Source organism: Cervus elaphus, chromosome 17, assembly GCF_910594005.1.
Source record: "Cervus elaphus chromosome 17, mCerEla1.1, whole genome shotgun sequence".
In the NCBI taxonomy this organism is placed as follows: Eukaryota; Metazoa; Chordata; class Mammalia; order Artiodactyla; family Cervidae; genus Cervus; species Cervus elaphus.
In genome coordinates, this window is record NC_057831.1 from 23,646,164 (window position 1) to 23,667,998 (window position 21,835).

The window sequence follows — 21,835 nt, forward strand, 5'->3', positions numbered from 1 at the left end:
TTTTTTTCCTGTAGTTGACATCTAATCTTACCGCATTGTGATCAGAAAAGATGCTTGAGATGATTTCAATTTTTTTGAATTTACCAAGGCTAGATTTATGACCCAGGATGTGATCTATCCTGGAGAAGGTTCCATGTGCACTTGAGAAAAAGGTGAAATTCATTGTTTGAGGTGAAATGTCCTATAGATATCAATTATGTCTAACTGGTCCATTGTATCATTTAAAATTTGTGTTTTCTTGCTAATTTTCTGTTTGGTTGATCTATCCATAGTTATGAGTGGGGTATTAAAGTCTCCCACTATTATTGTGTTACTGTTAATTTCCCCTTTCATACTTGTTAGCATTTGCCTTACATATTGCGGTGCTCCTATGTTGGGTGCATATATATTTATAATTGTTATATCTTCTTCTTGGATTGATCCTTTGATCATTATTTAGTGTCCTTTGTCTCTCTTCACGGCCTTTATTTCAAAGTCTATTTTATCTGATATGAGTATTGTGACTCCTGCTTTCTTTTGGTCTCCATTTGCGTGCAATATCTTTTTCCAGCCCTTCACTTTCAGTCTGTATGCGTCACTTGTTTTGAGGTGGGACTCTTGTAGACAGCATATATAGAGGTCTTGTTTTTGTATCCATTCAGCCAGTCTTTGTCTTTTGGTTGGGGCATTCAACTCATTTACATTTAAGATAATTATTGATGAGTAAGATCCCATTGCCATTTACTTTGTTGTTTTGAGTTTGACTTTATAAACCTTTTCTGTGTTTCCTGTGTAGAGAAGGTCCTTTAGCATTTGTTGAAGAGCTGGTTTGGCGGTGCTGAATTCTCTCAGCTTTTGCTTGTCTGTAAAGCTTTTGATTTCTCATTCATATTTGAATGAGATCTTTGCTGGGTACAGTAATCTGGGTTGTAGGTTTTTCTCTTTCATCGCTTTAAGTATGTCCTGCCATTCCCTTCTGGCCTGAAGAATTTCTATTGAAAGATCAGCTGTTATCCTTATGGGAATCCCTTTGTGTGTTATTTGTTGTTTTTCTCTTGCTACTTTTAATATTTGTTCTTTGTGTTTGATCTTTGTTAATTTGATTAATATGTGTCTTGGGGTGTTTCACCTTGGGTTTATCCTGTTTGGGACTGTCTGGGTTTCTTGAACTTGGGTGGCTATTTCCTTCCCCATTTTAGGGAAGTTTTCAACTATTATCTCTTCAAGTATTTTCTCATGGCCTTTCTTTTTGTCTTCTTCTTCTGGGACTCCTATGATTTGAATGGTTGGGCATTTAACATTGTCCCAGAGGTCTCTGAGGTTGTCCTCATTTCTTTAAATTCTTTTTTTTTTTCCCCCCTCTCTGCATCATTTGTTTCCACCATTCTATCTTCCACCTCACCTATCCTATCTTCTGCCTCAGTTTTTCTACTATTGGTTCCCTCCAGAGTGCTTTTGATCTCAGTTATTGCATTATTCATTATTGACTGACTCTTATATTTCTTCTAGGTCCTTGTTAAACTTTTCTTGCATCTTCTCAATCCTTGTCTCCAGACTATTATCTGTAACTCCATTTTGTTTTCAAGATCTTGCATTATTTTTACTATCATTATTCTGAATTCTTTTTCAGGTAGACTCCCTATCTCCTCTTTTGTTTGGTTTGGTGGGCTTTTATCATGTTCCTTTACCTGCCTAATATTTCTCTGCCTTTTCATCTCATTTAGATTGCTGTGTTTGGGGTGGCCTTTCTGTATGCTGGAAGTTTGTGGTTCTTCTTTATTGTGGAGATTCCTCCCTGTGGGTGGGGTTGGATGAGTGGCTTGTCAAGGTTTCTTGGTTAGGGAAGCTTATGTCTGTGTTCTGGTGGGTGGAGCTGGATCTCTTCTCTCTGGAGTGCAATGAAGTGTCCAGTAGTGAGTTTTGAGGTGTCTGTGGGTTTGGTATGACTTCTGGCCGCCTGTATTTTAATGCTCAGGGTTATGTTCCTGCATTGTTGGAGAATTAGCTTGGTATGTCTTGCTCCGAAACTTGTTGGCTCTTGGGTGGGGCTTGGTTTCATTGTAGGCATGGAGGCTTTTGGATGGTCTCTTATTACTTAATGTTCCGTGTAGTCAGGAGTTTTCTGGTGTTCTCAGGTTTTGGGCTTAAGATTCCTGCCTCTGGATTTCAGTTTTATTCTTCCAGTAGTCCCAAGACTTCTCCAACCATATAGCACTGATAATAAAACTTCTAGGTTAATGGTGAAAAGATTCTCCACTGTGAGGGACACCCAGAGAGGTTCACAGAGTTACGTGAAAAAGAGGAGAGGGAGATAGAGATGAGCAGGAGGAGAAAAAGGGGGACTCAAGAGGAGAGAGACAGATCTACTCAGTGGTCTGTTCCCAAAGTGTTCTCCGTAGCCCAGACACCCACAGAGATTCATAGAATTGGATTGGGGAGAGAAGGGGGATGGAGGAAATAGAGGTGTTCTGAGGTAGAAAACGGAGAGTCAAAAGTGGGAGAGAGTAATCAACACACTCCTGAGTAAAAATGGGAACTGAATATTGTCTTCTTAAATGTCCAAAATTTATATCACATACTGAAAAACAAAGATTAAAAATCTAGATTAGAGGTTAGACTCTTAAAAATACAATGTTAAAAACAAAAACAAAAAATTTTAGAAATATATATGAAGTTTGGTTTAAAAATAGGGCTTCTCTCTTTTTTTTTTGCAAGGTTATAGTGAAATGAAAATGAAAATTAAGGAGTAGTAGAGGAGTAATAGAGGACTTTAAAAGAAAATAAGAGGAAAAAAAAACAAGGAAAAAAATTTTTTTCCTAATTAAAAAAATCGTAAAAATATATGAAAGTGAAAGTTAAGGAGTAATGGGGGAGTAATAGGGAATTTTAAAAGAAAATAAGAGAAAAAATAAGAAAAGAAAAATAATTTTCTTAATTAAAAAAGAAAGGTAAAAATATGTCTAGGAATTTTTGTGGAGCTGTTGCGGTCAGTGTGGGTTCGGTTCAGTTTCAGATAGCTCCTCGTTCCAGCTTACACTTCTTGATAACTATAGGCCCTTTCCGGTGTAGTCGGTGTTATCTACCGGGATTTTAATCTGTTGCACCGGTCCCTTCTGAAGTGGTTCCCTTTGTTTATTTGGCTTCTGTTTGCCAGTCTCTTCAGTGTCTAATTTCCGCCCTGACACAGGTGGGCGGAGGTGGTCTCTTGCTCAGGTTCGCTAGTTCCGTCGCCCTGCGGGGAAGGGGGGCGCTGCTTTCCCTGTCTACGCTGCTCAGGCTCCCGGCTGCTCTATATGGAGCGTGCCCTGCGTTGCATGCAGTTCCAGTTTTGAGGTACTCCACAAAAGTGCGGACTCGGTTGCGCCTGCGTTTTGTGCCTTCCCCAGCCGGAGCAGCTCAGGCAGCCAGGAGCTTGACGGGCGCACTCTCCCCGGGTGTGGCGCGCCTTCTCCCCTCCGTGGCCCCAGCCTCAGTTTCCGCAGGCGCTGGTCGGGTACGTGCGCCTAGTGTTTAGCCGCGACTCTCCCAGCGGATGTCGACTATCCAGAATCTCAGGAAGTCTTTGGTTAGAAACTGGAGGCCTGTTTGCAGTTTGGTAGGGGTGCCGTCTCTGGGGCCGAGTTTGCCCCTTTCCCCTCCCCCCTGCCTCCTGCCTCCGGCGGGGCTGGGCCAGTCCGCCGCAGGCTAGCTCTTCTCTGGACTTGCTCAGACCCTTTGTTCTGCGAATGGCCGGCAGTGTGTTCGGGCTGGTTAATTTTCTCTCGCTCCTTTGCTGTCCCACAGTTTAAGTTGGTATCTCACAAAAGCTCCCTCCGATTGCCCTCAGGGCATTCAGGCCCATCCTTACCCTAAGCAATGCTGCCCGCTCCTCTCCATTCCGCCCCCACTTGCTGGTGGCGGATGCGGGCATCTGGGGTACTTTTCTGCTGGGAGTTGCTTTTAGGCACATAATCTGTGGGTTTTATTTATTTTTCCTCCCAGTTAGGTTGCCCTCTGAGATTTGAAAACTTCCCCCAGACCCGCCAGTGCGAGCGTTTCCTGGTGTTTGGAAACTTCCTCTATTAGGACTCTCTTCCCGGGTTGGGTCTCCGTCCCTAGCTCTTTTGTCTCTCTTTTTATCTTTTATATTTTGTCCTACCTCCTTTCGAAGACAATGGGCTGCTTTTCTGGGCGCCTGATGTCCTCAGCTAGCGATCAGAAGTAGTTTTGTGAGTTTTGCTCTGCGTTGAATTGTTCTTTCGATGAATTTGTAGGGGAGAAAGTGGTCTCCCCGTCCTATTCCTCTGCCATCTTGGCTCCAGTCCTCTGATAGTAGGTTTTAAAAATGAAAATTAAAGAAGTAATAAAGAACTTAAAAATAAAAAAATTAAAAATGATCATAGTAAAATATATCTAGGAATTTCTCTGGAGCTGTTGAGGGCAGTGTGGGGTCAGTTCAGTTTCAGATAGCTCCTTGTTCCAGCTTATACGTCTTCTCAAGGTCTGTAGGCCCCTTCCAGTGTAGTCAATGCTAACTACTGGGTTTTAATCTGTTGCTCCTGTCACTTCCGAAGCAGTTCCCTCTTCTTTCTTTTGGCTTCCCCCATTTGCTCCTCTCTTCAGTGTCTAATTTCCGCCTTGATACCCGGGGGCGGAGGTGGTCACTTATTTAGGCTCGCTAGTTCAGTCGTGCAGTGGGGAGGGAGGAGCACTGCAGACAAATATCACTGGCGCGTGTGAGGAGTGCACGCAGTGTCTGGGCCACACTGGGTTTGCTCCCGCTCACCGCGTGTGTGCCTTCCTGGTCTACACTGCTCAGGCTCCAGGTTGCTCTGCAGGGGAACTGTCTAAAGCAGGCCCTGGGTTGCGTGCACTTCCCAGGTCTAAGCCGCTCAGGTTCAGGTTCTCCGGTGCTCCACAAAGGCACAGACTCAGTTGGGCCTGCGTTTTGTGCCCTTCCTGGGTCTGAGCAGCTCAGGAGACCAGGTGCTTGGCGAATGCACACTCCGCAGGTGGGCGGTGCGTCTCATCACCTCCCCCGTCCTGGCCACTCGGTTTCCTGGGTGCGCAGCGGGAGCGCCGTCTCAGGTGTGCCGTGTATCTCCTCTGGGGAGCTGATGTCTGACTGCGACCCTCCTGGCGGATGTCAGCCATCCGGGATCCCAGGAAGACTTGGTTAGCAACTGGGAGCCTGCTCGCAGTAGAGGATGTCGTCTCTGGGGCCTAGTTTGACCCTTTCCTTCCGGTGCTGGCTGTCGCCCGCCTGCCTCCCTGCCTCCGGTGGGGGTGGGCTGGTCCGCAGCTGGCTAGCTCTCCTCTGGTATTTGCTCAGTCCTTTGTTCTGTGAGCGGGCTGGCAGTGCCTTAGGTTAGAGCTTTTCGGGGAAGTTCTCTCTCTTGTCTTTCTTTGTTTTTTTCCTCTCTCTCTTGCTATCCCACAGTTTGGGTTGCTATCTCACGTTAGCTCCCTCAGGGCATTCAGGCCTGGTCCTTACCCTAAGCACTGCAGCCTGCGCCTCCCTGTTCAGCCCCCACTTGCTGTTGGCGGATGCGAGCGTCTGGGCTACTTCTCCGCTGGGAGTTGTGGTTAGGCAGGCACTTCATCTGTGGGTTTTATTTATTTATTTTTTTCCTCCCGGTTATGTTGCCCTCTGAGATTCCAAAACTCCGCATAGACCTGCCCGTGAGAGGGTTTCCTGGTATTTGAAAACTTCTCCTCTTTTACAACTCTGTCCCTGGGACAGGTCTCCATCCCTAACTCTTTTGTCTCTCTTTTTATCTTTTATATTTTGCCCTACCTCCTTTTGGAGACAATGGGCTGCCTTTCTGGGTGCCTGGTGTCCTCCATCAGCATTCAGAAGTTGTTTTGTGGAATTTTCTCAGCGTTCAAATGATGCTTTGATGAATTTGTGGGGGAGAAAGTGGTCTCCCCATCCTATTCCTCTGCCATCTTAGGACCACCCCCCGCCCAGTCTACTCTTTCAAGACGGCAGTCAGCATGTCTGTCTTGTTCCTTGCTGAACCTCCAGTATATAGCAAAAACTGCATGCCTGGTGCATGGTAAATGCTCAACAGAGATTTGATGTGTTAATACTTGACATTGCCATAGATTTTCTCTCTTTCTTTCTTGCTGAAAAATGCCTGACTCGCAGTAAACACTTGAGAGAGACTTGGTAAATGAATGATTCTTCTCACTGAAATAGGAAGTCAGTTCATTAAGTGAGATAACAATTAAAACATTTTGAGCTCTAGACACTGGATTAAATAATTATATCCTGGCTGCTGTAACAAACTGCAGTGTTTTAGTGGTTTATGTAATAAAAGTTTCTTTTTTACTCAGTAACACTATAGAATGGCTGTTTCTGATGGACAGGCAGCTCTCCTGTTTTTTGAGACCCAGGCTCCTTCCATCTCCACCATCTCCTAGGCCTTTGCCTGTGAACTGGGGAAGAGAATGAGAATATGGTCTCACAGACTTCAAATAGGGTAGGAAGGCACTTCCTACAGGCATCTCCAAATTACAGAAATGGGAACATGAATTTCAATGGACCCTTAACCATCTCTTCCACATTTCCTTTTTTTTTTTTTTCTTTTTTACCATTTTATAATAGCCTGATGATGGAGGTACTATTATTATCCTCATTTTACAGATAAGACAACTGAGACTTAGACCTTTCCCAAAACAATATGATTCTAATTTGAGATTTAAACTCATGTTCCTCTGACTCCATATCCCATTCTATACTTCATTATAGCCAAAAGGCCAAGGAGCTATCAGTAGGCTATTCTAAACCATTAGACCTTTGTTTCTCAAGTGGAAGTGATTTTGTTCCCAAGATACAGGAGAACATTTTGCAATGTCTGTAGAACTTTTTTGGGGAAGTGGGGTTTAGGTATTACTGGTGTCTAATAGGTAGAAGCCAGTTATGCTGCTCAACGTCTCAGAGTGTATTGATATAAAACCTCCCCCACTCACGGCATACACACACAAAACAAAAAATTATTAGGCTCAAAATGTCACTAGTGCCAGAATTCTGTACCAGACTGTATACTACCCATGATGGGGAAAGGTCAGGTGTAGGTAAGACGTGATTGAAAAAGATTAGGAACAGCTGCTGAGAGGAATAAGCTATGATTCATTATCAAATGGAGAAGGCAATGGCAGCCCGCTCCAGTCCTCTTGCCTGGAAAATCCCATGGATGGAGGAGCCTGGTAGGCTGCAGTCCATGGAGTCACTAAGGGTCAGACACAACTGAATGACTTCACTTTCACTTTTCACTTTCATGCACTGGAGAAGGAAATGGCAACCCACTCCTGTGTTCTTGCCTGGAGAATCCCAGGGACAAGGGAGCCTGGTGGGCTGCTGTCTATGGGGTTGCACAGAGTCGGACACGACTGAAGCAAGCGACTTAGCAGCAGCAACAGCATTATGAAAGGATATGAAGAGGGACTTCCTTGGTGGTCCAGTGGTTAAGACTCTGAGCTCGAGGGGGGGCAAGATTCAATGCCTGATCAGGGAATTAGAGCCTGAATACCACAACTAAGACTCTATGCAGCTAAATTAAAATAAAAAAGAGATATGGAAGATTGGCAAACAGCAGAAATGTGCTGGTGGCTGTCAAATGTAGAAGAATATAGGTGGCTCTATCATTTTTCTATCAGTTACTTGACTAAATGACAACAACTTGGCATTTCAGGGACCTGATAATACTTTTAAAGAAGTAAGTGATCTGTACTTTACTGGGTGAAAATATTATCTTTTAAACCATTTTATTTCTGAATGCAGGGAGACCAGACTCGTCCTTTTATCACATCCAGTCCTACAAATGGGGCCAAAACCACTGCAGAAGGTTGGCTTTCTCCAAACCCCTATGACCTGAATTATGGGGACGTACATTTTTATGATTATATGAGTGACTGCTGGGATTGGAGAACTTTCCCCAAAGCTCGACTTGTATCTGAGTATGGATATCAGTCCTGGCCTTCCTTCAGTACATTAGAAAAGGTAAGCCATCTTTGATTTACTGGGGATTCAGAATTGTAGACTATGGGCACTTCCTCAGTGTGATTCAGAAGGTCAAATGAAATGTACTTCTTGTTTAAACAGAACTTTAGGAAGAAGATAATAGAAAAGAACTTTTTATCCTTAACTTTTGGGGTTCTAAACTGTTATAGTCATCATTTTGTGGGTTATAACTTTTCCATATTGCTTTTATTTACCTTCTTTCAAGAGCATTTAAAAATTCAATGGGAAGCCAGTGATTCCTTAAGCCTCGCTTGTTACATGAAATACATGAAAATTACGTTCACTTACTACTTTCTATGTGTCCTACAACTGTTTTTATTATTTACGGATACTCAGAACTGGATAGTTTGCTACAGTAAGAGAAATGAGTAAATAAACCTTTGTCTGATATTATTATGTTGTAGCATCCCTTTTTTTTTCCAATGACAATTTTTTTTAATATTTAAAAACAAAATCAACCTCACCCCACAGAATCCCCCAACAAACAAAAAGTCAGATTAATTAAAAAATTTGCGGTGAATATACCCAGCAAACATCTGTATGTGCAACTAAATACCATGTCTGTTACTGCGGCACAAACCTCAAACAATATACAAGTGTTCTGGGGGTGTGGAAGGAGGCCCAAGTTTAACCTCTGTGGGGTTTGGGGAGACAAGATGGGGTGAGAGGGGAAGTCAATTTTTCTTAATTCTGTCCATATAAATATATTCATAAAGACCAAAAAAGAAAAGGGAGCTTGGAATGGTAAGGAAAATAGGAGAATGGGGGAGTATGGGACCCTCTCAATTCTACCTGACCAAAAAATAGGAGTTAATTTCATGGTGAGAGAAGAGATAAAAAATGATAGAAGAGGATGGGAAAGAGAGGGAAGCAGACATGGGCAACCAGGGAGAAGGAGGGGCCCTTGGCAGGGGAGTGAGAAAGAGTCCAGGCTCGGTGTGTCTGTTCCGTCTTCATCCCCACTGTCTTAGGCTCCAGTCTAGTGACTGTCTGTGGACCTCATCTTACTTTCTGCCTCTGTCTGTGGTCTGATGGGGCCCCTTGACCCCCTCCACCTTGCTCCAACCCCTGCCATGCTGGTCCCTTCTCTTCTCCATTTATTGGGATCTGGCTTGCTCCAGGATCCTCAGGTCATAGTTCTTTCTGGCCACTCGAAGTTTGTTGAAGTGAAGTGAGGCATTCTGAGCCGCCAGCGGGCTGGGGAACACAGCCATGATGCTGTACAAGGCAGTGAGGTCTAAGTGGCAGCTGTTCTCAGCAGTCCCACCATTGTCCCCCTCTCCCCCACCCCACGGTAATGTAAGTTTCCATGTTTGAAATAGCTCAGTTGGAATTCCGTCATCTCCACTAGCTTTGTTTGTAGTGATGCTTCTTAAGTCCCATTTGACTTCTCACTCCAAGATGTCTGTCTCTAGGTGAGTCGTCATACCATTGTGGTTATCTGGCTCATTAAGATCTTTTTTATATAGTTCTTCTGTGTATTCTTGCCACCTCTTAATATCTTCGTCTTCTGTTAGGTCCATACCATTTCTGTCCTTTATTGTGCCCATCTTTGCATGAAAAAATTTGATGCTGTGAAAGTACTGCACTCAATATGTCAGCAAATTTGAAAAACTCAGTAGTGGCCACAGGACTGGAAAAGGTCAGTTTTCATTACAATCTCAAAGAAGGGCAATGCCAAAGAATGTTCAAACTACCACCCAATTGCGCTCATCTCACACACTAGCAAAGTAATGCTCAAAATTCTCCAAGCCAGGCTTCCACAGTATGTGAACCGTGAACTTCCAGATGTTCAAGCTGGATTTACAAAAGGCAGAGGAACCGAGATCAAATTGCCAACATCCACTGGATTATTGAAAAAGGAAGAGAGTTCCAGAAAAACATCTACTTCTGCTTTATTGACTACACCAAAGTCTTTGTGTGGATCACAACAAACTGAAAAATTCTTAAAGAGATGGGAATACCAGACCACCTCACCTGCCTCCTGAAAAACCTGTATGCAGGTCAAGAAGTAATGGTTAGAACTAGACATGAAACAACAGACTGGTTCCAAATCAGGAAAGGAGTACATCAAAGCTGTATGTTGTCATCCTGTGTATTTAGCTTATATGCAGAGTCCATCATGTGACATGCCAGGCTGGATGAAGCACAAGCTGGAATCAAGATACGCAGATACGAAGATGACACCACCCTTATGGCAGAAAGCGAAGAACTAAAGAGCCTCTTGATGAAAGTGAAAGAGGAGAGTGAAAAAGTTGGCTTAAAGCTCAACATTCAGAAAACTAAGATCATGGCATCAGATCTCATCAATTCATGGCAAATAGATGGGGAAACAGTGGAAACAGTGAGAGATCTTATTTTTGGGGGCTCCAAAATCACTGCAGATGGTGACTGCAGCCATGAAATTAAAAGATGCTTGCTCCTTGAAAGAAAAGCTATGACCAACCTAGACAGCCTATTACAAAGCAGAGACATTACTCTGCCAACAAAGGTCTATCTAGTCAAACCTATGGTTTTTCCAGTGGCCATGGATGCATGTGACAGTTGGACTCTCACACAGCTCTTTGTGACCCCATGGACTGCAGCATGCCAGGCTTCCCTGTCCATTACCAACTCCCGGAGCTTACTCAAACTCATGTCCATCGAGTTGATGATGCCATCCAGCTATCTCATCCTCTGTCCTCAAATCAGTCAATCCTAAAGGAAATCAGTCCTGAATATTCATTGGAAAGATTAATGCTGAAGCTCCCATACTTTGGCCACCTGATGCGAAGAACTGACTCATTGGAAAAGACCCTGATGCTGGGAAAGATTGAAGGCAGAGGGAGAAGGGGATGACAGAGGATGAGATGGTTAGATGGCATCACTGACTGGATGGGCATGAGTCTGAGCAAGCTCCGGGTGTTGGTGATGGACAGGGAGGCCTGGTGTGCTGCAGTCCGTGGGTTTGCAAAGAGTTGACCATGACTGAGCTACTGAACTGAACTTGCATGAAATGTTCCCTTAGTATCTCTAATTTTCTTGAAGAGATCTCTAGTCTTTTCCAGTCTATTTTTCCCTCTGTTTGTTTGCATTGATCACTTAGGAAGGCTATCTTATCTCTCCTCACTGTTCTTTGGAACTCTGCATTCAAATGGAGGTATCTTTCCTTTTCTCCTTTGCCTTTCACTTCTCTTTTCTCAGCTATTTGTAAGCCCTCCTCAGACAAGCATTTTACCTTTTTTGCATTTCTTTTTCTTGGGGATGGTTTTGATCATGGCCTCCTGTTCAGTGTTACGAACCTCCATCCATAGTTCTTCAGGTACTCTATCAGATCTAATCCTGGGTTTTGTAATAAACTGATCAGCATTTGTGTATTAGAACTTCTATACACTAGCTATATTGCCTTGAACAGATTATTCATTCTTTTTGAATTTCAATGTTCTCATCTGCAAATTGGGATTAATAGTAGCAGATACTTCAAGGAGTGTTTGTTTTTTTGTGTGTGTGCGCATCTGATATGCATGTGTGCTGTGTGACTGTGTATAAACACTAAATTAATACACTGAAACACAGCAGTTCTTGATACATAGTGATGAGCTCTTAAAATGTAAGCTATTGTTACTATTCATATAGTCAACGCTAGCCATATGGTTTAAATGAAAGTTGGAGCTAGACTACACTAACTAGCTTTGGATCTTGGGCAAGTAACTTAATTTTTCTGTGCCTGGTTTTCTCATTCTGTAAAACTGGGTGATAATAGTACTCACTCATAGGGTTGTTATGATGATTAAATGAGTTAATATTTTGAAAGCAATTAGAGCCTTATCTGACACTTTTGCCGTAGATGTAGACCCTGAATATACCGTAGAATCACTCTCAGATGTTTTTCTTTGGTTTGTTTCCTTTTTAAAAAACTAACGCCTGGACTGTACTCCCCCAAACTTGGATTCACTTGTTCTAAGGTGTCGTGTGAGCTTTTCTTTCCTTATTTTAACTCTCCTAGGGTTCTGATGTGCAGCTAGGATTGAGAACCGCTACTCTGGATATTCACTGAATAAGTAACTACTTATCCACCATGTGCTCAGAACTTTAGAATATCAGTCAGATAGATCTTTCAGTCCTTCAGGCAGTATTCCCCACCTCTGTCCCAGTGGAGCCTCGAGATGAAGGCAGCCTCTGGGAGAGGCAGAGGCACCGTGCTAAGCTGAGCCCGGATTCCTGACCCACTGAGACAATATAGACTTGTTTTCTGGCTGTAGCATTGTTACAGCTGAAATTTACAAGAATTTCAAAGCATAGCCACCAGATGGTAGAAAGCTTCCCACATAACAGATCAGATTTATGATTATTTTATTATTACATTTAGATTATTAGCAGTCAGAGGGCTCAAAGGCCTGGAGAAATTTCCAACTTTGAAAAGAAGGAAGCATAGAAAGAAGGAAAAGCCACTGTTGGTAAAGGCTTGTGCATCTCGAATGTGTACAGGATGACTGTAAATACTAATACCTCTGTCTCAAATGAGTAATAGGAGTAATTACTGTTCTCTGAACTGTGTGGTGGTAACATTTTCCAAAAATTAATTCAGTTCGGAAAAACACCCTCCTTAAGTATGGCCAGTGTACATTGCATGTATTTTGGTATAAATAAATTCCTAAAGAATAACTTTATCCTTTTTAAGCGGATTGGTCTGTGCATGATCACTGGGACTTATAAGTCATATTTTATGAGCAGGGATTTTTGAGTTTTCTAATTTTCAGGGTGGAGCAGAACATGTTTTTTCAGTCTCTGTGTAGCTTGGATTAAAATTAAACTCTGATATTTTCAGATGTAGCCAGCAGTTGTCTTACATCTTTGTCACATGCTAACAGTTCATTAAATCACAGGCCTAGAAGCCAGAACTATTGCTTTTTTTTCCCTTAAAAGGTACACTACTAATGTGTGGTATTTGTTTTTGTCTTTTTACTTGATCAGATGATAGCTTCTCAAAGGAAAGGAAAGATTCTATAAGTTAAGAAAAGAAGTTTTATTATTAGCAGAAAAGAATATCATTGGTTGGTTTGTATATTCAACTATATCAAAATTAAATGTGTATGTATCAAATATATTTAGTGAGAAACAAATGAGTATATGCTAAGCAATTATCATCTTACTGGTGATATTATTGTTAAAGAATTGACAGTTTTAAAAGAATGTTATTGTCAGTTTATTATTCAGTTTTGACAGTTTCCATGCTTTGATGAGATGACATTTTTAAACGTACATAATGAATATTCTAAAAAAACCAAACATGGTTTGATGAGAGAAGCCTTTTGATAGAAATACCAAATAGATAGAGTAAGGCTAGTCTTGCACTAATAACAAATATGATGCCTAAAATGTGAGGTTGGTCCCAGAACAAACCTTGAGCTCTTTTCCAGTGTGTATTATTTTCCAAGTTTGCCAGCAATTTGGAAAAGGGTAGTTTCACTCCTCTAACTTCCCAGTTTGAATCTCTTATTCTTTACTCGAAAGGTTTCCTCTGAAGAGGACTGGTCTTACGAAAGCAGGTTTGCACTTCATCGGCAACATTTGATTGATGGTAACAATAAAATGCTTAAGCAGATTGAACTTCACTTCAAGCTCCCACACAGTGCAGATCAACTACGCAGGTTCAAAGACACTCTTTATCTTACTCAGGTAAGCCATTTTCATTCTAAGCTTCAGCAGCTACCTGCAGTTAATGTAAGAGATCCTGTAGAGTTTGTAAGCCTTTTGTGGTGAAAAATATTCAGGGTTTCATCTTGCTGATTTAAAAAAACATGATCTTCTTCAAAATAGAGATATGATGACAGGTAAAACCTGAGATAGTAAAATTTTTGGCATTTGTCTTTCTTACAAGAATAGCTCACAGAATTCTATAACAAATTGTGTATTCAGATATTCCCTAGTTCAAGATTACTATCAAGGTTCCGTAATTAAGTCTAAAGTAGCATTTGCCAAGGATAAAATGGGACAAGGGAACAAGGAGAGACCAAAAACAGACTCCTGTAGGACACAGTCATCTGACTACTGGTGCAATATGCCATTGCATCTGTGGGAAAAGATAGTCTTATCAATAAACAGTACTGTATCAAGTGGGTGTCTTTATGGGAAATAAATGAGCTGTGACCCCCATATACAAAAATTAATTAATGATCACTTAACTGGGAAAGGTAGTACAATAAAGCTTCTAGGAGAGACCGTAGGAGATTATCTTCATGACCTTGGCATAGGCAGTTTCTTAAACAGAACATAAAAAATACTATGAAGGAAAATAATGATAAATTGGACTTCGTTAAACTATACACTTCTGTGTATCAAAGCCACCATCAAGAGAGAGAAAATGCAAGCCACAGATTGGGGAACAGTGTTTGCAGTATGTATATCTGATAAAGGATTTGTATTTAGAATAAAGCACTTCTGTAAAGCAATAAGAAAAAGACAACCGGTTAAAAATGGACACAGTTCTTGATCAGGCACGTCATCAGAGAAGATAACCAGATGGTCAGGAAGTATATGCAAATACAGTCAATTTCATTCTTAATTAAGGAGATACAAATTAGAGCCGTGCCAGAATACTCCTACACACTGTGTACACAATGTAATTTTAGCACAGTGGCTAAAATTAGAAGGATTGACAATACCAACTGTTGGTGAGGAGGTGGGACAGCTGGAACTTTTAGACATTGTTGGTAGGACTGGAAATTTGTCTAAACAGTTTGGGAGATTTTAAGGCAGTTTGTACCCAAGCTAAACATTTGTGCTTCCTCCTTGAATCAGCATTTCTACTCTTAGTTGTGTACCCAAGAAAAACAAGTGCATATGTCTGCCAACAGACATCTAAAATAATGTTCATTGCATGTTTATTCATAATACCCCCAAACTGGAAACAACCAAAATGTTCTTTAACAGAAGAACTTACAAATTGTGGAATATGTGCACAGTGGAATGAAAGTGAAAGTCGCTCAGTCGTGTCCGACTCTTTGTGACCCCATGGACTATACAGTCCATGGAATTCTCCAGGTCAGAATACTGGAGTGGGTAGCCTTTCCCTTCTCCAGGGTACCTTCCCGACTCAGGAATAGAATTGGGGTCTCCTGCATTGCAGGCGGATTCTTTACTAACTGAGCTATCAGGGAAGCCCAAGAGGGCTCCACAGTAATAAAAAAGAGAATGAACTGCTAATATCAGCTTCAACTCAGATAAATCTCACAGACATTATGTTGAGCAAAAGTAACATTGAAATTTCACTGTGGACAAAATGAATCAAGGTGATATACAGCAAATCAGTGGTAACCACTCTTGTGGAGGAAGTTGGTGCCTTATGATTAGGAAAGGGTACAAGGAAACCTTCTGAAATGCTAAAAAATTTTGTGTCTTTCTCTGGATGCTAGTTACATGGGTGTATACATATGTTAAAATTCACCGAGTTATACACTGAAGATCTGTTCATATTATGCACCTTACTAGATTTTTTAAAAATAACTTTGTTGAGGTATAATTGACATACCATAAAGTTCACTTGTTTTAAGTGTACAATTAAGTGATTTTTAGTATATTTGTTGAGTCATGTGACCATCACCATAATCCAATTTTAGAACATTTCTGACACTCCAGAAAGATCCATCTTACCCATCTGTGATCACTCTCCTTTCTCACTTCCAGTCTTCGACAAACATTAATTTGCTTTCTGTCTTTGTAGATTTTATTTTCTCAACATTTCTTATAGCTGGAATCATATAATATCTCTCTTTGGTATGTGGCTTTTTTCACCGAGCATAATGTTTTTGAAGTTCTTCCATATTATAGCATATACTGTACTTGATTTCTCTTTTTTGCCTGTTGTATGGAGATCATGTTTTACTTATCCATTCATCAGTTGATGTACATTTGGGTTATTTTCCATTTTTAACTATTATGAATAGTACTACTATGAGTATTTGCATCCACATCTTTGTACCCATACTTTATCTCGAGTAGAAATATATGAGTAAACTTGCTGAGTTATGTGATGAATGTATGTTTGACTTTTTTTTTTGGAGTATAACTGGTTCACACTGTTAGTCTCTGCTATACAGTGAAGTGAATCTGCTGTGTGTATACATATATCCTCCCTCGTGGGCCTGCCTCCCCTTCATCCCACCCTTCTAGGTCATCACAAGCGCCGAGCTGAGCTCCCTGTACTGTCCAGCAGGTCCCCGCTAGCTAGCTATTTTACACATGGTGGTCTATGTATGTCAAACCTAGTCTCCTAGTTCATCCCACCATCCCCATCTTCTCACCCATGTCCACATGTCTGCTCTCTACATCCCTGTTATGTTTAACTCCTAAAGAAAAGAACAACCTGGATTTTAGACAATATTTTCATCTTAATATTTACATTTGCCTATTTTATTTCATGAACCTGTGAATGCACCAAGTAAGACTATTTGAAAGCAGCTGCTCATTTATCTGATATTTCTGCTAAACTTGTTTCAAGTTCTGAGAGAGAAGGGAAGAACCTAATCTCAATCGTATGAGTTGATCTGAAGTAATGTATTAAACGTTTTAATTTTTGCATGTCAGCATCTAAGAATGTTCCAATTTTTATTCAAGCTTATTCTCATCAGTTTTCTCCTGTCTAAAAACACAAAACCCTGGATGGAAGTTGAAACAGAAAACTGTCAGCCAGAACAGTGTTCTTTATTGGAACAAACTGATGAAGAGAATTTTAACTTTTCAACTAGTATTAGTTCAAGAAGTTTTGCTCATGTGATATGTAATTTATAAACTTACTTCATAGAACACAAGTTTAAGGATTCTGTTGATATTTGTCCCTTTTTTGGTGATAATTTTTTTAATTAATTTTATTAATTGGCGGATAATTACAATGTTGTGTGAGTTTCTGCTGTTCACCAACATGAATCAGCTATAAGTATACATACATATCCTCTCCTTGTGTAAAAATTTTTAATTAGAGGCTAATTGCTTTACAGCATTGTGTTGATTTCTGCCATACATCAGTGTGAGCAGCCGTTAAGTATACACATGTTCCCTGCCTTGCGACCCTCACCCTCATCGCTCTCCTCTAGATTGTCACAGAACACTGGTTGAGCTCCCTGTGTTATATAGCAGCTTCCCATTAGCTATCTGTTTTACACATGGTAATGTATGTTTCAACGCTGCTCTATCAGTTCGTCCCACACACTCCTTCCTGCACTGTTTCCCCAAGTCTCTGTCTGCATCTCTCTTCCTGCCCTCCAAATATGTTCATCAGTAACATTTTTTCTAGATTCCATATATATGTGTTCATATATGACATTTGTTTTTCTCTTTCTGACTTACCCAGAAAAGCATAATTCAAAAAGACACACGTACCCCAGTGTTCATTGTAGCATTGTATACAATAGTGAGGCCGTGGAAGCAACCTAGGTGTCTGTTGATAGATGATAAAGAAGTTGTGGTACAGATATTTGTCCCTTTTCAAGTGTTGTAGTTCACCCTTATTACTTTTTCATAGCCAGTATTCTTTAAAAGTATCTCAGTCTTGACATATGAAATAGGATGGTCCCTATTCCTATGTGTGTGTTATGTGGGAACCTTTTCAGCTGTTGTTTTCAGGCTGGCTTTCCCCCTCCCAGCTGTTCATTTTATTATGGTCACTTTATTCTGTTTCCTCAAAACACATTCAAGGAACTAACGGAAATGATTGTTATTTCCAAACTCATGAACGTTGGAGGTACACAGTTAGGAGTGTGTATGATTTCAGCCATTCAGTTGTGTCTGACTCTTTGTGACCCCATGGATAGCCTGCCAGACTCCTCTGTCCATGGAATTTTCCAGGCAAGAATACTTGGGTGTGTAGCCATTCCCTTCTTCAGAGGATCTTCCTGACCCAGGGAGCAAACCCACATCTCCTGTGTCTCCTGAATTGGCAGGTGGATTCTTTACTGCTGAGTCACCTGGGAAACCCAGAAACTGGTGTACAGTGGGATTATGTATTGGTGGTTTTTCTTGGTGATGACTTTTGTCTGATCCTTTAAGTATGAGCTTCCTATCAGGCATTGGCTGGGAACTGCACTTGTTGGTTCTACCTTGAGACTTTCTGACACTTGATGGATCTGAGATGAAAGAAATCAGAATTATGATTTTTTTTTTTTTGTCCTTAGTGTTGGACTTTCTTGACTGAGTATAGACAGGAACTGTTAGGAAATGTTGTTAACAAGTTTTTCTTTCCTTACTATTTTCATATTAGAACAGTCATCTTTAGTGTACATACAAAAAAGTAAATCTTTCTTTGGTCCATTTTCTCTGTTCCCACTCCCACCTCTTGATCTTGTTCTCATAATCTGTTATACTGTTCTGAAGAACCAGGGTGCTTGCCTGTGTGCCAATTTTTAAGACATTCTATTAAGGAATTTATTTCGTGTGCACTCTTCAGAAAACTCTTGGCTGAGAAAGCTGTGCAATAAGTTTCTATACATTTAGATCCTTCCTTGGCTTCTCTCTATCTTACAACCACAAAGGCATCCCTTAGGCTCTTACCTCTTTAATTCTTCTAATGTTCCAAAATAATCTTGCCCTACTTTTCATTCTCCTACTTTAACCTGTTGTATTCCAAATAACCTACATACCTAGGCACACTGTCTTAAGCTTGTCACACAGATCTCGCTGCTTAGTTTGGGGACTATCTACATTAACAAATCTGTTAGGCGACTTACTCGACCACCATGGCTTCTTGCTAGCCAGCTAGAGAGGAAGCTGGGCTGTGGACTGTCTTCACTAACCCCTTAGCTTATAGCCCCCTCTAGTGCTTTCGTTTATTCTTCACATATTTATTGAGCATGTAATGAGGGATAGAAGTTTGTGGATGTACTTTAGGGATCCATTTTATCTACTACATTGCAAATGACTTGATCATAAGAACAAAGAAAAAAAACAGCCTATGCGGTAGGCCCAGGTGTTGATACCTGCTACTCTGAGACAGTTTCCTTTTTGGTAAGCAAATGTGGTGGGGATCCAGAACATGTTGAACTTTTAAGTTAGGGGGTAGGGTGGGTAAAGAAAGGGAATGAAAGTGAGATTACTAACATTGCATATTACACACTAGTATGTTGTGCCAAAGCCTTCGACTGTGTGGATCACAATAAACTGTGGAAAATTCTGAAAGAGATGGGAATACCAGACCACCTGACCTGTCTCTTGAGAAACCTGTATGCAGGTCAGGAAGCAACAGTTAGAACTGGACATGGAATAACAGACTGGTTCCAAATAGGAAAAGGAGTACATCAAGGCTGTATATTGTCACCCTGCTTATTTAACTTACATGCAGAGTACATCATGAGAAATGCTGGACTGGAAGAAGGACAAGGTGGAATCAAGATTGCTGGGAGAAATATCAATAACCTCAGATATGCAGATGACACCACCCTTATGGCAGAAAGTGAAGAGGAACTAAAAAGCCTCTTGATGAAAGTGAAAGAGGAGAGTGAAAAAGTTGGCTTAAAGCTCAACATTCAGAAAACTAAGATCATGGCATCTGGTCCCGTCACTTCATGGCAAATAGATAGGGAAACAGTATAAAGAGTGGCATATAATACACTATGTTAATAGAATGAAGGAAAAACAACGATATATGTGATAATCTCAGTAGATGAAGAAAAAGCACTAGACAAAATGTAACAACCTTTCATGATAAAAAATTCAACAAACTAGGACTAGAAAGGAGCTCCCTCAACCTGAAAGAGAGCCATCTATGAAGAACCCGTAGCTAATATCAAATTTAATAGTGGAAGAAAGAATGCTTCCTCCCTAAAATGAGGAACAAGACAAAGAAGCCTTCCCTTGTCCCTTCTGTTCATCATTGTACTGGAGATTCTAGTCAGCACAATTAGGCCAGAAAATGAAATAAAGGCATTCAAATTGGAAAGAAAGAAGTAAAAGCTATATCTGCAGATGCATAATCTTATATATAGAAAACCATAAAAACTACCTAAAATCTATTAGAACCAGTAAATTAATTTAGCCACTTTGCAGGATATAGGATCAATATACAAATATGAGTTATATTTTAAGCAATAAACAGTTTGAAAGTGAAATTAAGTAAACAATACTATCTACAATAGTATCAAAAAGAATGAAATACGTTGGAATATATTTAACTGAAGAGATATAAGACTTGCACACTAAAACTACAAAACATTAGCAATGGAAATGAAGGAAATGGAAAGATATTCTGTGTTAATGGATTTGAAGACTTAATACTGTTAAGATGGCAGAACTCCACAAACTGACCTACAGATTCAGCATAACTCCTATCAAAATTTATACTACCATCTTTGGAAAAATGAGCAAAGTGATCCTAATATTTATATAGAAATGCAAGGCACTCAGAATAGTCAAAACAATCTTGAAAAAGAACAAATTTGGAAGACACACTTCCTGCTTTTAAAACTTACTACAAAACTGCGGTAATCAAGGCACAGTGGTACTAACAAAGGACAGACACATAGATTGATTAAATAGACTTGAGAGTCCAAAAATCAGCACGTCTGGTCAATTGATTGTCTACAAGGATGCTAAGATGATAAAATGGAGAAAGAGTAGTGCTTTAAACAAATGGTGCTTGAATAACTGAATAACCACATGTCAAAGAAGGAATTTAGACTTCCACCTTACAGCATATACAAAAATGAACTTAAAATGGATTAAAGATCCAAATGTGTGAAACTCTTAGGAGACAATATAGGTGTGAATCTTTGTGAATTTTGATTAGGTAGCAGTTTCTTAGATGTGACATCAAAGCACAAGCAACTGAAGAAAAAATTAAATTGGACTTCATCAAAATTAAAAACTTGTGTGTCAGGGGACACTATCACAGAAGTGAAAAGATAATCCATGAAGTGGGAGAAAAAATTTACAAGTCATGTATCTAATAAGGATCTAATGTCCAGAACATATTAAGAACTCCTACAACATAGTAATGAAGAAGACAACCTAATATACAAATGTGTGAAAGATTTGAATAGACATTTGTCCAGTGAATATGGCCAAGTAGGTACATGAGAAGATGCACAGTATGTCACTAGGAAAATGCAAATCAAAACTAATGAGATACCACTCATATCCACTAGGATATCTGGAATTTAAAAAAAGAAAAAAGAGACAAATATTGGTTAAGTATATTGGTCAGTGTTTTCTATAGAAACAGAACAAATATGATACATAGAGATAGATAGATAGAGGCTTCCCAGGTGGCCCTACTGGTAAAGAACCCACCTGCCAACACAGGAGACATAAGAGACGTGAGTTCGATCCCTGGGTCTGGAGGATTCCCCGGGAGGAGGGCATGGCAACCCACCCCAGTATTCTTGCCTGGAGAATCCCATGGACAGACGAGCCTGGTGGGCTACAGTACCTATGGTCACAAAGAGTTGGACAGAACTGAAGCGACTTAGCACATAGATATGTAAAAGAGGAAATTTATTACAGAAATTGTGTCAAATGATTATGGAGGCCAAGGAGTCTTACAGTCTGCCATCTGCATGAAGGAAAACCAGGAAAGGCTGTGGTATAATTCAGCTTGAAGTCTGAGAACCAAGGCACCACTGCTGTAAGATCTGGAGTCCCAGGGTCCGGTGACCAGGAACTCCAGTGTTGGAGAGTTAGAGAAGATTTGTCTCAACTCAAGAGAGAGAATGCACCCTTCCTCTACTCTTTTGTTCTATTCAGGCCGTCAGCTGCCAGTGATGACACTCACCCTCATTCATGAGGACCGACCTTCTTCGTCTATGGAATCACTGATAACGTCCTCACAGACACACCTAGAAATAGTGTTTACCAGCTGTGTCTGTGTGTGCGCGCTCTCAGTTC

At 40.7% G+C, this 21,835-nt stretch overlaps 1 protein-coding gene across 1 annotated transcript in view; it reads left to right on the top strand.

Moving 5' to 3' along the window:
* Window positions 1-21,835, top strand: part of MANBA (mannosidase beta) — a 124,325-nt gene that overhangs the window by 77,862 nt on the left and 24,628 nt on the right. The window contains exons 12-13 of the mRNA XM_043871280.1: window positions 7,745-7,963; window positions 13,478-13,642. Of these exons, the coding sequence (XP_043727215.1) occupies window positions 7,745-7,963; window positions 13,478-13,642 (384 nt within the window). The remainder of the gene's footprint in view (window positions 1-7,744; window positions 7,964-13,477; window positions 13,643-21,835) is intronic.